The sequence below is a fragment of the Larimichthys crocea genome, chromosome XXIII, assembly GCF_000972845.2.
Source record: "Larimichthys crocea isolate SSNF chromosome XXIII, L_crocea_2.0, whole genome shotgun sequence".
Classification (NCBI taxonomy): domain Eukaryota; kingdom Metazoa; phylum Chordata; class Actinopteri; family Sciaenidae; genus Larimichthys; species Larimichthys crocea.
The window spans coordinates 3,998,996-4,013,722 of NC_040033.1; the positions used below are offsets into that span (position 1 = coordinate 3,998,996).

At 42.8% G+C, this 14,727-nt stretch overlaps 1 protein-coding gene across 2 annotated transcripts in view; it reads right to left on the reverse strand.

The window, feature by feature from the left end:
• kcnh2b (potassium voltage-gated channel, subfamily H (eag-related), member 2b) overlaps window positions 1–14,727 on the reverse strand; it is a 206,469-nt gene that overhangs the window by 90,372 nt on the left and 101,370 nt on the right. For both annotated transcript variants that reach the window (XM_027274373.1, XM_027274372.1), the window contains exons 3-6: window positions 3,352–3,507; window positions 2,379–2,592; window positions 1,932–2,251; window positions 1,630–1,841 (exon numbers count right to left, since the gene is read on the reverse strand). In XM_027274373.1, coding sequence (XP_027130174.1) covers window positions 1,630–1,841; window positions 1,932–2,251; window positions 2,379–2,592; window positions 3,352–3,507 — 902 coding nt within the window. The remainder of the gene's footprint in view (window positions 1–1,629; window positions 1,842–1,931; window positions 2,252–2,378; window positions 2,593–3,351; window positions 3,508–14,727) is intronic.

The following is a 14,727-nucleotide window of genomic DNA, read 5'->3' on the forward strand; positions in this document are numbered from 1 at the left end:
CTGACAACTCGGGGTCACTGACCTCATATTAAAGTTGGAATAAAAACAAAATAAGTTGATCTCAGACGGTTAACAGATGAACTTGAAAACATATTGTCTTAAATAAAGCATGACACTCACTATAGACAATCACACTGTGACAATGCACACATACTATGTATTGCTTGGTGTGGTGTAGTGACATGAAAACAGCTCCACTGAAACAACAATTCAATGACAACACTGAGATTTCAGACTTTAGGATGAATAGCTGCAGATGAGGTTTTAAGGGAGGCGATCTTCTACTGCATTTCCAAATATAAATCACACAAACTTAAGATAATTGACAGAACAGCATCACTTAAAAATCAAAAAGTCAGTCTCAACATCTTTCTGAGGAAAGAGACATTTAAAAATATCATCATTAATTTTAAAATAGGGCATGAAAGCTGTTACAAAGCTGTCACTGTCTCAGTGATGTGAGGTGTCGTCTGTATCAGGCGGCTCTAAGCTGTTAAGTTTATGGCACACTTGGCACTATAATTGTTTCCCCTGCTGTTCATCACAGTCATGATTTCCACAGGAGATACGGGAGAAAGAGAAAGAAAGAGAAGATTCATCTACAGGAAGCTGACTGATGAGATGCAGTCAGTCTGAGACATATCTGCTGAATTCACACACACGGTGCATATTCAAAAAGAATAAAGTAAGCAACTTCAAAACAAAAAAAGAAAAGAATGACTAAGTTTAGAGTAAACAAGAGCGAGTGTCATTCACCTCCAACACTAGATTTTCTCTGCTCATCCAACAAAGGGTTTGAAAGACTCTCAGGACACTTGAAACGAGGCAGAATAACACTGATGGAGCCTAATCAACCTGCTCCTCTGGAACACATCTTCCTCTAATGAAGAAATGAGGCCAATACTTAGTTCAACTTTCTGTGTAAGCAGGCAAGAAAACTTTCCTTGATTTGTGCACACCTCTTATAATCCAAGGTTCCTTATTTACTTGTTTGCTAAATGTGGTTTGGTTTTCGTGTGACAGAACAAGCACCTTGGTAAAATGATGAAGTCACAGCAGACCATCCTTCTCTCCACAAGTCCCATATGGTCGCCTCTTCTGTGTCTCCTCAACTGAGTTACTATGACAAATGCTTTTTAAGCAGATGGGGTGAAAAAACACGGCTGGTGGCCAGACACAAATCATCTTTCAACAGAGACAACACACAACCCATCCGTCTGAAAATGCAGAGAAAACATAAGGAAACCATACTTGCCATGTTTTGCATCTACAGTGAGAGGTTGAGGCTGTGGAGGGAAAGAACGCAGGCCCATACGTCCTTATTCTGTCACTCCCTGAGTTCATTATCACTGGAATGCAGCCACGCCGCCCTCCATCATCATCTCATCAGAGCTCAATCAATCTCACTTGAGATGGTGCTACAAGCATCATCTCCCCAGGAAGACTCGTCAGATAACATTGAGTGGATTATGCTAACTCAGTTTATCTGTCCAAGAGCACATATGCACATGAATATTCTTTGTGTGCACGAGCAAGTTCTGATTCAGAAAAGCATCAGCGACTCACAGATGACACAAGCACAGCCTCTCTCCCTGCGTTGCACACCAAACACTCGATGCATGAACCTACCTGTGTGACTTTCTCTGTGACGTGGTGGGTCCGATCGATGAGTTTGCAGGGAGCTATGATGTCCATCTCTCCGCTGGGCAGGGTGATCAGGGGGTCAGGTTTGAAATCCACAAAATTGAGGGTGATCTGAGGGATTTTGGAAATGGTGCGGTACCGCATGAGGTCCGAGTCCGATGTGGAGTTCAGTATGTTGGACTTACTGTTTACTGCACCTGCACACACATAGAGCAGACATTAACTTAAAAATCAAAGGGGATATAACACAAGGGCTCATCTGTCTTTCTCTCTACCACTGTCCTCACCGGTGCCCGGCCGCATACTCGCTCTCCGGGTCTTACGGTCCCAGTCAGGCCTCATGGCCTCGATCTCGTCTACGGAGGAGGCACGACGCATGCTGTGGAAGCTCTCCCGTGAGCGGCTGTGCGACAAGGAGCAGTTGGAGGCCGAACAGTCCGGGTTGAGGCTGAGGCGGTGGTGAGGTGCTACACAGGGTGACGACTGGGTGAGGGGACCCACCAGGTTGCCTCTGTGTGGTGGTGGAGGAGGGGGTACAGGGGGGTCAGAGCTCAGTAGGGTGCACTGGTCCTCCTGGCGGTCTTCTGGCCAACTCTGTAGAGCTGACCTGAGAAACAGAAAAGGATGTAATGAGAATGAGGAAGACATGTTCTACATACATAATATTTAAAATAAGCCTCCCTCTTCTAGTCCAGCTCTGTGTGTCAACAAACACTTATCAAATGTAATCCAACCTGCTGCCACTGATTTGCTCGTGGTGGTCTGATGGTAAAGGGGGAAGGGGCAGGAACTCTCCCAGGCCTACGGACTCTCGACTCTCGTGGTCTGGGTGCCTCGGCAGGGGTGTAGCAGTGGGAATGTGACCGGCCTCTGCGTCGTCCAGAGACGCTTTACTGTTGGACAAGGAGCGCAGGAGTGGAAGACGTAGCTTGAAGCCTCGGGGGCGACCTGAAGGAGGTGGAGGAGGAAGAGGAGGGAGGAAGGTGGAACAGAATCAATCATCACCTGCAGAGTGAAGGGTGGATTTCCAATATGAAACTGTGGCAGGAAGGAGAATTGGTTTAGGAAGCTGACAGGAACGTGTGAATCAAAGTGAGAAACAAGTAGAGATGGGATACGGGGGGATATTCTGGGGAGTGGAGGTCACGCTAGGAGAGAGGGAGATTTCAACTGGATCACGTAGAGTCTAATAGACTTTTAAAACACAGCTGCAAAAACAATTTACTGCAGGAATCTGGGACAGTAACATTGATTAGATTTAGGTTTTAGCCACAAAGTTAAAGAGACAGACTTGTTTCCAAATATCATCAGTGTCCTACTTCATTTTTTTCCCGCTCTGGTGATTGCTCCGGAACATCAAGTGCACATTCAAAAAGCCACGTTTCAGGGGAATAAAATGAAATGCAAATATCATGACCGCCTGGCTACTGTGCAAAATGTAATGAACAAATGATCCGGGTGAATTAAAGTAATGGCTGTCACTTCTAGCTGACGTTGTTAAATCCACTTCAGTTATGAAAAAGGAAATGTAAATGAACAGTTACATGTTGGACATTTTTCTAAAAGGTGTGTCAATGTACGGGGCATTTGAATTTCTATTTTTCTAGTGAGTGAAAGACAACAGGGATGAGGAAGGATGACCTGAAGTCTGAGTAGCAAAGAACACCAGACAACAAACAAAGAAAAATAACATCAGTCAGTAGCTACCAGTGACAAGCCAGGTGGGCAGGCGGTGGTTGAGCTCCTCTTTGTGGTCTTGCGGTGCCTCGTCTGACATGACCTCGAAGTTGAGGATGAACATGATCACCAAGCCATCCTCGTTCTTCACTGGCACCACATCCACCATACATAGGAAGCAGTGGCCTGCGTGGGGAGAGAAGAAGATCAAGCTCAGACAGGACCTCTGACAGTAATTCCTGTAATTAAAACCTTCAATTAAACAGGTGAAGTAATTTGACGTAACAGTAAAATATGTTTTTATATACAAAACAAGTCCAATCACTGTTTTAGTGACAAGTCACACACACATGTACTGTATTCTGTGCATTATGAGCAGTCAGAGATGCACTAATTACACACACCCACTTTTCCACACACCCTTTCTGATTCTCTCTCTTTATTAAATGTGCATCTGTGTTTAATCAGCTCACACACTCTCTTGCATGTGAGGCCAGCCACCTTCGCTAATCTGCCACACGAGTGCTAAAACAGCTAAGTAAGCGTGAAATTAGACGACATATGACAGTAAGTGGCCGGGAGTTTTCTACCAGGTCTACAGGCCTGGATACACGGTACATCCTAGCAAACATAAACTGCTGTTCTGGTTGTGACACGTGGAGTTTGAACCTTCAAAGCATCAAAATACACCCTGAGACATGAGAAAAAATCCTAATTTGAAACACTGAAAAGGAATCAAACAGCAAAATCAATATAGCTAGAGAAGACCCCAAAGTGGAGCATTATCTGGAAGCATACTGAAAATGTTCAGGAAAAGTGGACGGCTTACAAGTTTACATCCAGCCCAAGGTCTAATGGATACTTAAATTTACGGAATGACAAATGAATTACATTTAAAGTAGGTTTAGAAGAAGTAAACAACAATAAGCTGCAAGTAAACACATCAATTACAAAACTAAGTCAACATGTAGATCCAGGTCATTTCGATGTGTGGAAGGTTTTATTATTTTACTGCATGTAAATCTAAATAGAGCTTCATCTCAGTGACACAAAAATGAACAAACAGCAATTAAACGACTAATATCCTGCAGCCATACTGTCATGTTACACATCATCTAAATCTAATTGAATCTGCCGCCTAGAACACCAAACTCCTTGTCTCCCATCGACCCAAAAGATAACATTTAACACTAAACAGTGAAATGGCTCACACTGTGCATCAGCTTTCTGAGAATGTAACAATCCGATTCAGTTTGGCACTGTAATCCTCGTGCAAACATTAGTTTCCTCCAAACATGATTGCCTTGATCACTGCCTAAAGTGGTCCTTTACTGTTGAACAGTTCCTCTCATGTTTCCCAGCGGACCTGGCTCTGGTTCGACCCGTCTCTTACCTGCACAGTGATGGTCAGTGAGCGGCTCTACGAACAGCAGCCAAAGTGGTTTTGACTTGGTGGAGCATTTACAGCCAGCACAACGTACAGTGTGTCTACTCCTGCATGCCTGCCTCAAACACCCACCCACCCGCCTGTCATTCATGTCACATCATCGCTGGAGAGTGGGCCCAAATCCGATTGGACAACAGCATAATCCCAACACAGGAGGGGGAAAAAAAAAAAAAATGAAACACACAGAAAACTGAAGGATTACACCATCTGGCCATATCTAGCAACGCATGTGTGCATATGTGTGTCTGTGCGTTCGCATGCTTATGTGCACATGTGTACTGGAGGTAGATGCCCATCTGATGTCTCATGTTTCATTTATAAGCTATTGGGTCATGTCATGCTTTCATTAACAGCTGTGACATTGCATTTGCAGCCTGTTTAATCACTTAAGGTGTTGCTGCATCACGCTTAAAGCTGCTTTAACACAGTCCTGCGGCCACCTGTCCAGACAGGAGACACGTTTAAAGACGTCTGTTTAACATGATTCTGTCACAAAGAGAAGTGACACTGACAGAAGCTGAAACATTTGATATGTGTGTATATATACATGTATAAATAATGTAAACTGGATTAATGGTTTGCACACACTGATTCTAATTACTGTCACATGAACAGTATTCAGAGACAGATTTCCAGCACTAGTCCTCCCTCTAGACGGCTTTCATTGAACATCCCATGATGCTAGGTAGATTATTGGATTCTTGGAACTGCCGTACATGTACTGGTGGAAGACGATGCCTCAGAATCACTTTGATACCTCTGCAGGCTGTCGGTTCCAGACACTGAACCAGCAACTCTTTCTTCATCTGCAGTCTCCTAAACTATGTGTGAGTGTGTGTGTGTGCGCGTTTCTGTTTAGACACAGGACACAGATGTGTGTTTTGTGGATGACAGATGCGATTTGTACAAACACACACGTGCAAACGCACACATACACACATGTGCACACACACGCACACACACACACACAGTGGGATTAAATGTCAACACAAGAGGATTTAACTTCAGCTCATTGTTTTCAGTCTAATACACGATAAGACAAAGTATTTATTGTCAATTCTTCGGATGAATCTGGACCACTCACTCGGCTTTCACTTCTCTAAGTGTGTGTGTATAATGCAAGTGTGTGTTTCCTCTAAATACACATATGATGTACAATAATCATGCATGCATCGATGCGCTGCATGCATCAATGCGTTGTACAGTGTGTTCTACTGTAGACACATGGACACATAAGTGGGTTTATATTTTAGGCACATCAGACCGATTTTGTTGTCGACCATCGTACCATCTCCGTCTGCCACACAAGATTTCCTCTGAGAGCATCTGAAATAAATGGAGCTCTTAGGTTAAGAGGGCAAATGCCATTTCATCTAAATGCTCCCTCTGGATGGATTCCAATTCAGCGTGTACAATCTGATAATCTGATTCAGCGTTGCTGATTTACGAAGCTCTGGGAGATTATTACAATACACTAAAACACATAAAAAAAAAAGCACAAACTGCTCATGGCCCAGGGATGGTCCAGTGATCAGACAGCAGTGTATTGAACTTCAGATTTAAAAGGACTGCTCAGATTTGAGCTGAACCTCACAGCCAGATAAAGTGCTCTCACACCATCCTCAAAAGCACGCACGGATTAAAGAAATGACTGAACTACTGGTCCTTACAAGGTAAAGGCTATCAGGGTCAAAGTGGTGCTGCACTTAAACCACACCACAGTTCATGTGGATCTTCACAAGCTGCTACTAAAGTGGTAAAGCTGAAAGAGAAAAGAGTGGAGAAGGAGAAGAAAGGAAGATGAAAGGAAGACACATTAAGAAAAAGGAGAAATGAATGATCTGTAGTTGGTTTATCAGTCCAGTCAGACAGGCTACATTGTTACTTAGTGGGTTTAGAGGGACGAGGAGGAAAGGATAAGCTGTACAGGAACATCTTTCTTCAGACAGGATTGCTGAACAGTAAACAAGAATCTGGCTGCTCCCAACTAACCTGATGTCAGAGCACGTTTAACACAGAGGCTGAGCAATTCCTCTGCCGACAAAACACACAAGAAGGTCAAGAAGCTTTTTCTTCTCCTCTTAACCTCTTCAACCTGAACATAAATAGGTGAATCTACAGCTCTATTTCCACTCTGTCACAGAGCATCCTGCACTGTGCTGGATTAGAAATTAGTATCATAATCTCTGCTGCAGAACAAGTGGATTAAAGGGGGGGAAGATTAGTGTTCAATCAACCAGCTCCTCACTCCTCTACTGAGGTGAAGGGATCAGAGCGGTGTGCTTAGAGAATACCATGAAGTCAAATGATATCTCAGAGCTGTGTATTTGCTCTATATATGAGTTTAAGAATGTTTATCACAGCATGTATCTATCGTTATATATTCTCATATGTCTTTCTAGAAACATGCATTTATTTTGAAATCTTTGGGAACCAGAGCGTGGCCGGTTTGTAGTCCAGTATACTGGCGCGTGGACGCTAGCTGGCTGCCCTCTGTGTGGCTGCCCGTCACTCCACCATCACTCCACATTTGCAAGTCTATAAGCCCCTTGTGTGTGCGTGTGTGTGTGCGTGTGCGTGTGTGATTGTATTTCAGATACAAATGCATGTGAAATAACTAAAGAATTTCCCCTCAAGAGATCAATAAAGGTGTCTATTCTATTCTAAAAATGTCTTTCACTAGCATGGACCACGCCATCAACAAGATACCAAAACCATTAGATTATTTTCAGTTTGTTCACCCGCAGGATAAAGTGACCTGACATGAAGCATCATTGTTCATCAGCACATCTTGACTTCCCATCATTTCACTAAATGCTAATGGAAAAGTTGAAAAGTTTTACCATGACAGAAATTCTATTATTCACTCCCTCCGTACAGACACTCCTCCTAGTGGACAACAGTGGTCTCTGCACACTTCCAGACAGCAACCACAGCACATTTTAGGTAGTTTGAAAGTAGGTAAGAAAAGGGGTACAGCAGCTTGGCAGAGCAGTGAAAATTTTCTTATTATTTTTGAATTGTTGTCAAAGAGTGTCATGTACGCAAACCACAGCTGTTCAGACTCGCAAACAATGTGGTTTTGTTTAATTGCTGTGAGAGCACTGGCACAGAACGCGTCTGTGTTTCCATCAGGATGGATCACATCTGAAAACCATTAGCTCATGGTTACTGTCCATCACAGACAGAGAGAGAGCTGCAGAGATGTAAGAGGATGAGGATGTGAGCTGTGTTTCCTCTCAGCTGCTCTGTTCTGTATCACTCACACACGCACGCACGCGCACGCACACACACGCACGCACACACACACACGCACGCACGCACACACACGCACGCGTGCGACAATGTGACAGCGGGGAATGGAAGGAGGAGGAGAGCCTCATTCACAGACAAACTCTCCTCTGCTCCATCACTCCTTGGCAGAAAAAAATGAGATAAAAAAAACTAAAAGAGGACAAGTTGCATATCTTCATATCCACAGATCCACTGAGACGGCTTTAAATGTTCTACAGGCCGGCCGGCTGGCTGCAGGCCAACTGGCAACGCTTCTTATGTTCCTGGCCATAATCAGAGCCAAAGAAACCCCGCTTAAATCCAAAACACTCAGCCCAAGCTGACAAATGCACTTGCATAATTGCCTGAAAGTGTCATTCATCACACAGAAAATGTACTGCACGTAGTGGAATTAACTATTAATGACAACAGATGAGCATCACAAGCTCTGGACCACGTTCACACCACATGTGACGCCCTCTCAAACCTCTACCTGCACATCAGGGGGACTGAATCAGCTAGACACAGTGTGGAGACCAAAACTGTGATTGGTTGTTAGTGGTTTTCAAGTGTCTGATGCGATGTCGCTGATAATGAAGAAAACACTGGAAAGTCTCAGTAGTCTTCTGTTTTTCCATTGACACCCACTGAACAAAGCCATTTCTACTGGAATCCCTCTGCTCAGAGATGATGATCTGCAGCAAATCAACATTTTCCCAAAAGGAAACTGATTTCCTCATGCAGTAATGAGTTGATGGACATGCTGCACACTGTACATTCAATGACAACTGAAGGAAAAGACAAGCTGCCCTACCCTTTACCCACAGTGAGGATAAGAAACTGTTACTGCCCATAAAAGTTGATGGAAATGCCACAATAAAAAGCCTGAATTCCTGCCAGCTGCACGGATGCTACTTTATAGGCTATTACGACTTCCAACTCCCCTGGAAATGAGAAAAGGGAGTGTCCCGTTGGATGTGAAGAAGTAATGACTCCAGTGTCATTAGTCACATCAACAAGCCCCAACCAACTCCGCCATGAGTCATTCTCGCAGGGGAATCTCCGCTGCACCCTGAGTACTGCCCCATTACCCTGAGAGCTTTCTGAGATCAACTGTTTGAGGACAGAACGAGGCAGTCAGCTCCTGCTGCATGCACGCTCACCCAGAATGCACTGGGGTCATTAATTACATATATATTAATCACCATGGAGGCAAAAGACACAGCGTTTAAGTGGAGGTAAACAAATTATACACACACGGTTCAGCTTTCCTTAACTAACTATTGTTGTTATTGGTTCTAGTAATTATTGTAATTGATTAACGCTCAAGAACAGAGCATTACAGTAGAGCGTGTTGATGCGCTGAATGAGACATGAGGTGGAATCAGGTCATCAGGGTTTTAGTGCCCTTAGTACAGGCTCAAATCTTCCTGAATGCTAAAGATCCACTAGGTGGCAGGGCACAGCAACTTTTTCCCTCATATTCTTTCAAGGTAATATACATAGTGGCAAATGCACACACACACACACACAGACACACACACACACAGGCCTGTTGTGATGATGATCAGAAACCGAGATACGTGGAATGAGCTGGCTATACTACACCACAGCTCTGAGCTCATACAGGTGTGTTGTTCTGACAGGGCTGGGTGACAGAATGGAAAAATAAATTGGTGTGTGTGCGTGTGTGTGTGTGCTTGTGTACATGTGGCATATTTGTCTGTGTGAATGTCACACAGACTTAATATTGGCGTTGCAACCTCCACCCCCCCTCCCTGTCCCTCTGATGTTGGCCACCAGCTGTCCTCTGATAAGTGATGTAACATTACTCCATCTTTCAAAACTGATAACACACACAAACACACGCGCACACAAATGCCATGTGGCTGACCCCTGTACCTTTTTCTAGATTGGGGAAGAGAAGAGAGGCAGTGGAAGGACAAACTACTCTGGACAACATTCATCAGCCTCCCTCACCTGTAATAGAGACAAATAGCCAACTGGTGAGCTGTGTTTGTTCTGTAAAGTGGTAGCTGGACTGTAATAGACTGTAGTGGTGTGTAAGTCTGTACCGTATGTGTGTATGCTTCAAGCTATGAATAAGTCTGCCTCCTGTTGGTAAGGAAATATGAAATAATGGTGGTCACGCTGTAGATATGATCGATATGGCAGCGCTGATGGAAGCAGGGTGGTTGGGAAGTTGACAAAGCTCTGGACTGACCATAGGGATCCATTAAACCAGCTGTCCATCCCAGAGGGCACCTGCCCTGGATAAAGGATGAGGTGTGTTCATGGGTGAGTGGACTCATGGTTTCTGTTTCTTCTGTGGTGCTTATCCAGGCCTGGAAATCTTAAGGTGGATGAATGGATTGGCCAAAACAGGTCCCAAATTTCAGGTTTGTGGAAAAGTAGAGCTGGCCACTCCCTGTGAGCAGTAATGCACTACAGTATGTCTGAAGATGAAATGATGATTTTACTTTCATTTTTGGAAAATCCAAGATAGCTTAGTGGGGCTGAAATGATGAAAATGAAAGAATAAACAGGACTGGAAGAAGGTTTCAATATTTCAGCTGCAGGTGAGGCTGTGATAAAAGCAATAACACCTTTTGAACTGCAGTGTGACCACTGAATATCAAATAGGTTTGTTTCTGGGAGTGAACACTGAGTGATACATACTAATGCCATGAAGATAAATTGTTTTGTTATTAATTTTCTGACAAGATTAAAAAAAAGCGAATAATTAGATTTAACAAGAATTTGCCAGGATCAATCTAATATCCCTCCATTTCCCCTCCACACCACTTAGTGTTGTGCAAAGTTAATCAGGAAAGCTTGTTTCCAATCAAGAGCACTCTCTTCCTGAGCCTTCAGTATGTCTTGTCCTCCATACCCTCTTCTATTGATGCGATGGAGAAATAAGAGACTCAAGTAATAGAGGGAAGGAGAGATCAGGTGACTGATCAGAGACTGAGGTTTTACATTAACCCTCACGCTTGATCAACATACCTCAATAACGGGAGACATGAGGAGATGAAGTGTAATCAGGCGGTCCAAAGTTCAGAGCAGAGCCTTACCCATACCGCAGCCTCGCCTCGGTACAGACAAACTCTAACACAACATCAAATCAAAAAATCTAAATACATTAGGGATGTTTGTTGGTTGTTAGCGTGAGTTTTGACGTGATCACTAAATATAAAAGAACTGCACTTGGAACTGCATCCAACAACAATTCCGTTCAGACCCAGATGTCACGGTTCAGGTATTTAGGCAATGAAGTGGACACAGAGGCTGATGGATCACGTTCCACGTTCTATATTGTATCTAACTGCCTTGTCTCTATCCGGACTCTTGTATGGAACGACCACAAAGAGACACAAAGCAAGTGCTTGTGATTTTGGACATACAATCTAAGGACTTAGAGTTAGACTGATATCACTTTGGCTGATTTGTTAGCTGATGTAAGCCTATCACAGATATATCAATGTATATACATTTTTAGAAAGGCCAAAACAGCATGAGGTTGTTTGACAGCATCTGTGTTACAAAGTTTGTCCACTAGAGAGCACTAACTAGTCAACTGTAAGAGTCATTATCGATCGTGTTCAATGTTACGTGTTCGTTTAATAAAACAAATACTGGCCGACAGATTACTGTCCAATACTGAAATATCAAATTTTGGTTGGACTATGGTGTTGCTTCTTCTTAATGATCATTTAAATTGATAGTATTCATCTATTTAATCACAAGTTCAGAAAATCACACATAAAGTAGACACACATGCACAAAAGGGTACAACTGTGACCACACAGGATGGTGCAAGAGTGCCTCCAGGCTCCTCCACTGTCTGTGACAGTATGATAAGACTCCTGTGAAGGATCAATGGCCAAGCTGTCTCCACCGGTGACACTGTATGACACGGCGGTGTCAAATACATACAGCATAGTCGGCTGGATGTCTCGTTCACCCCACTCTGCTCACGTCACACACACTGCTATTAGGAGATTACATGTCAGTCCAGGAGCGCAGGCACGCAAACCTGTATAAATGGAGTCCAGAGTGCCTGTCAAGTGAAAAGGCACACGTGGACAGCCTAATACACACACACCTCAAACATCTGCACGTGTATGCGCGTAGACACACAGGTTAATACAGATTACATGTCAGATTGGTTTTAAAGCACTGCCATCCAGGTAGGACTCATTACCAACATCAGTCAATGTCATGTTTTTGAAATCTGCTATAGCACTGCCATCCCATGAAAACCACACTCTACCTCTGATTTATTGACACAGCCTCTGATTGGTAGACAGACTCAACCCAAGAGATCATGGGATTGATCACAGGGTGAAAAATGATCAGAGAAGACGTTCAGTCAAAAAGTTGCTGCAGTACAAGGTTGCATTACAAAACTTCTGAAAGGGATACAACGATAATCAGACAACAGCAACATTCAACTTCCTGACCGCTGCTTCAGGGCTAACCTTCTTACTTTCTTCACTTCACCAGCAGTTAAAGAATGACAGATGAGACTTTTCATGGTCTTGAGACGTTCATTAACTGACAAACTGTAACCTACACAGCAACATCACAGGAAGAAAAATCTATAGCACCACAGCCCTAAATCCAGGTAAAGCTCACTGTTCAATTACATTTCCTTCAAGCTGATGAGACAAAAGTGCAAAAAGGGGAGGCAAGAAATGAGAGAACATTTTCACGACACTTCCCGTCTAATTTTCACATTTTGCTACAGTTGGCTGATTTTAGTAAGTGAGATGAAATTGAAATCAAGTTCTTACATGTTTTGAAAGCACTCTGCCCGCTTCTCAGATGTTCTTTAGAGAAAGAAAATTTACACATCACTGGTTCTGCCTGGAGGTTTGTGGATCACATTCTCTTCTGTTCTTTATAATTACATCACGGAGCTGGGGAGGAACACTGGGACTCTTCTGAAACCATCATGCACATTCAAGTGGAACAGGATTTATGGAGTGATATGAACACCTGACTGCCAATGAGGTTTTAAACTCTCTATACTATGGTCAGTATACCAATGCACACCGAGCCAATTAATCATCCTCAAGTAGAAACCTGGTGTAGCTGGAAGCTCTACAACATACCTACCAAACACATCAAAATAAATCAATAATAAATGTCTAGAAACAGGATGTAGTTCACATTGTTGTTCTTGGGTTAATTAAAGTTCCGTACACCTCTATCGGCCGGGCAAATGTGGGTTCGATCAGGAAAGGCTCATTAGCAGAGACGAACTTGATGTTACTATTCTCTTGGAGAACCTCTTCAATTAAAGAGACTTATTTCACAGGGGCTGCCTGGAATTGTCTTTATTTCTTCGACATGACTCACTGTGTTAGCAGCGGCAAACGTGTATGTATGGACTTTATGTAAAGTGTTTACATTGCAGGAGAAAGAAGAAGGAGCACAGCATCTTCACAGCATACATTATTTAATTCACGACCCTGAAAGTAAAGATTCAGACCCAAACAAGATGTTTCAAGTTAAACACTGTGGGTAATACATTATCCAACGTTCATTTAATGTAGCAAGAAAATGACTGTGGTGGAATAAAACGCACACTACTTAACAGTCAGTAATAATGTAACAGTAATAATGTTAGAAACAAAAACAATTCATATTAAGGTCTGATGTGGACCTTTAAGTCATTTGCATGCTTGCTGTACACAGTACTCCCACGTGTAAAGAAAAGATCTACAGACTAATGGCACAGCATGAACTTTCAAGTCAAATAAAGATGTGCAATGCTGTTCATTAGTACATTAATGATGTGATTGCTACTCTGAATACCCTTTATGCACAAGTAAATGCCCTGACAGACTTGACTTTCTAATGCCTTATCAAGTAGAAGGTGGTGCCAAAATGAGCTCATGCTGCCAAGAAAATATCTAAATATGCTTCATATAACAGACGTCAACGCTGTACGGCTTAGGAGTGGCCAAGTTGGCACAGAAGTGCAAAGATGCAAAATCAAGGACACACTGTACATAAACCCCTCAGTCAGGATCATCACACGTCACGCGCGTTACCATGATATATTTAAAGAAACATATACTGTACATAGAATATGCACTGGTCATATGTTCATATACAAAGTGAATGTTATATTTATATACAATGAGTGAATATAATGAGTGATTCTCATTGATTTGTTGTGCCTCTGTTTTTGATTCTGAGTGAGATGATGTTTAACTTGTTAGATAGCCACGCAGACTTTCCACTAGTGCCACCACCAGGTCAAAAGTTAAGCTTGACCAGCACTTTGGTCCAGACATGAAACTTCATCCATTTATTTAGGCTGAAACATTTAAATCACATCATGCCAGAACGTATGTGATAATATCTGTTTGGTTTGAACAGTTAGTTGGACAACAAGCTATTTTTATACATTAAAAAATGGTCATTACACTAAATGAATAATCAGTGATTTAGTGAACTTCTTTTCATTCTTTTCATGATATTTATGGTTGATGTTTTTGGATCTGCTGACTCAATCACACCATCCAGTCAAAATGTACACTTCAGTATGCAGACTGCTATGATACTGACACAGTATGTGCTCTCAAATAAACCCTGCCCTCTAATGCCACCCTCGGGACAAACTGGACACATACTTGATGTTAATTTGATCCAACACTGCTGTATTGTGG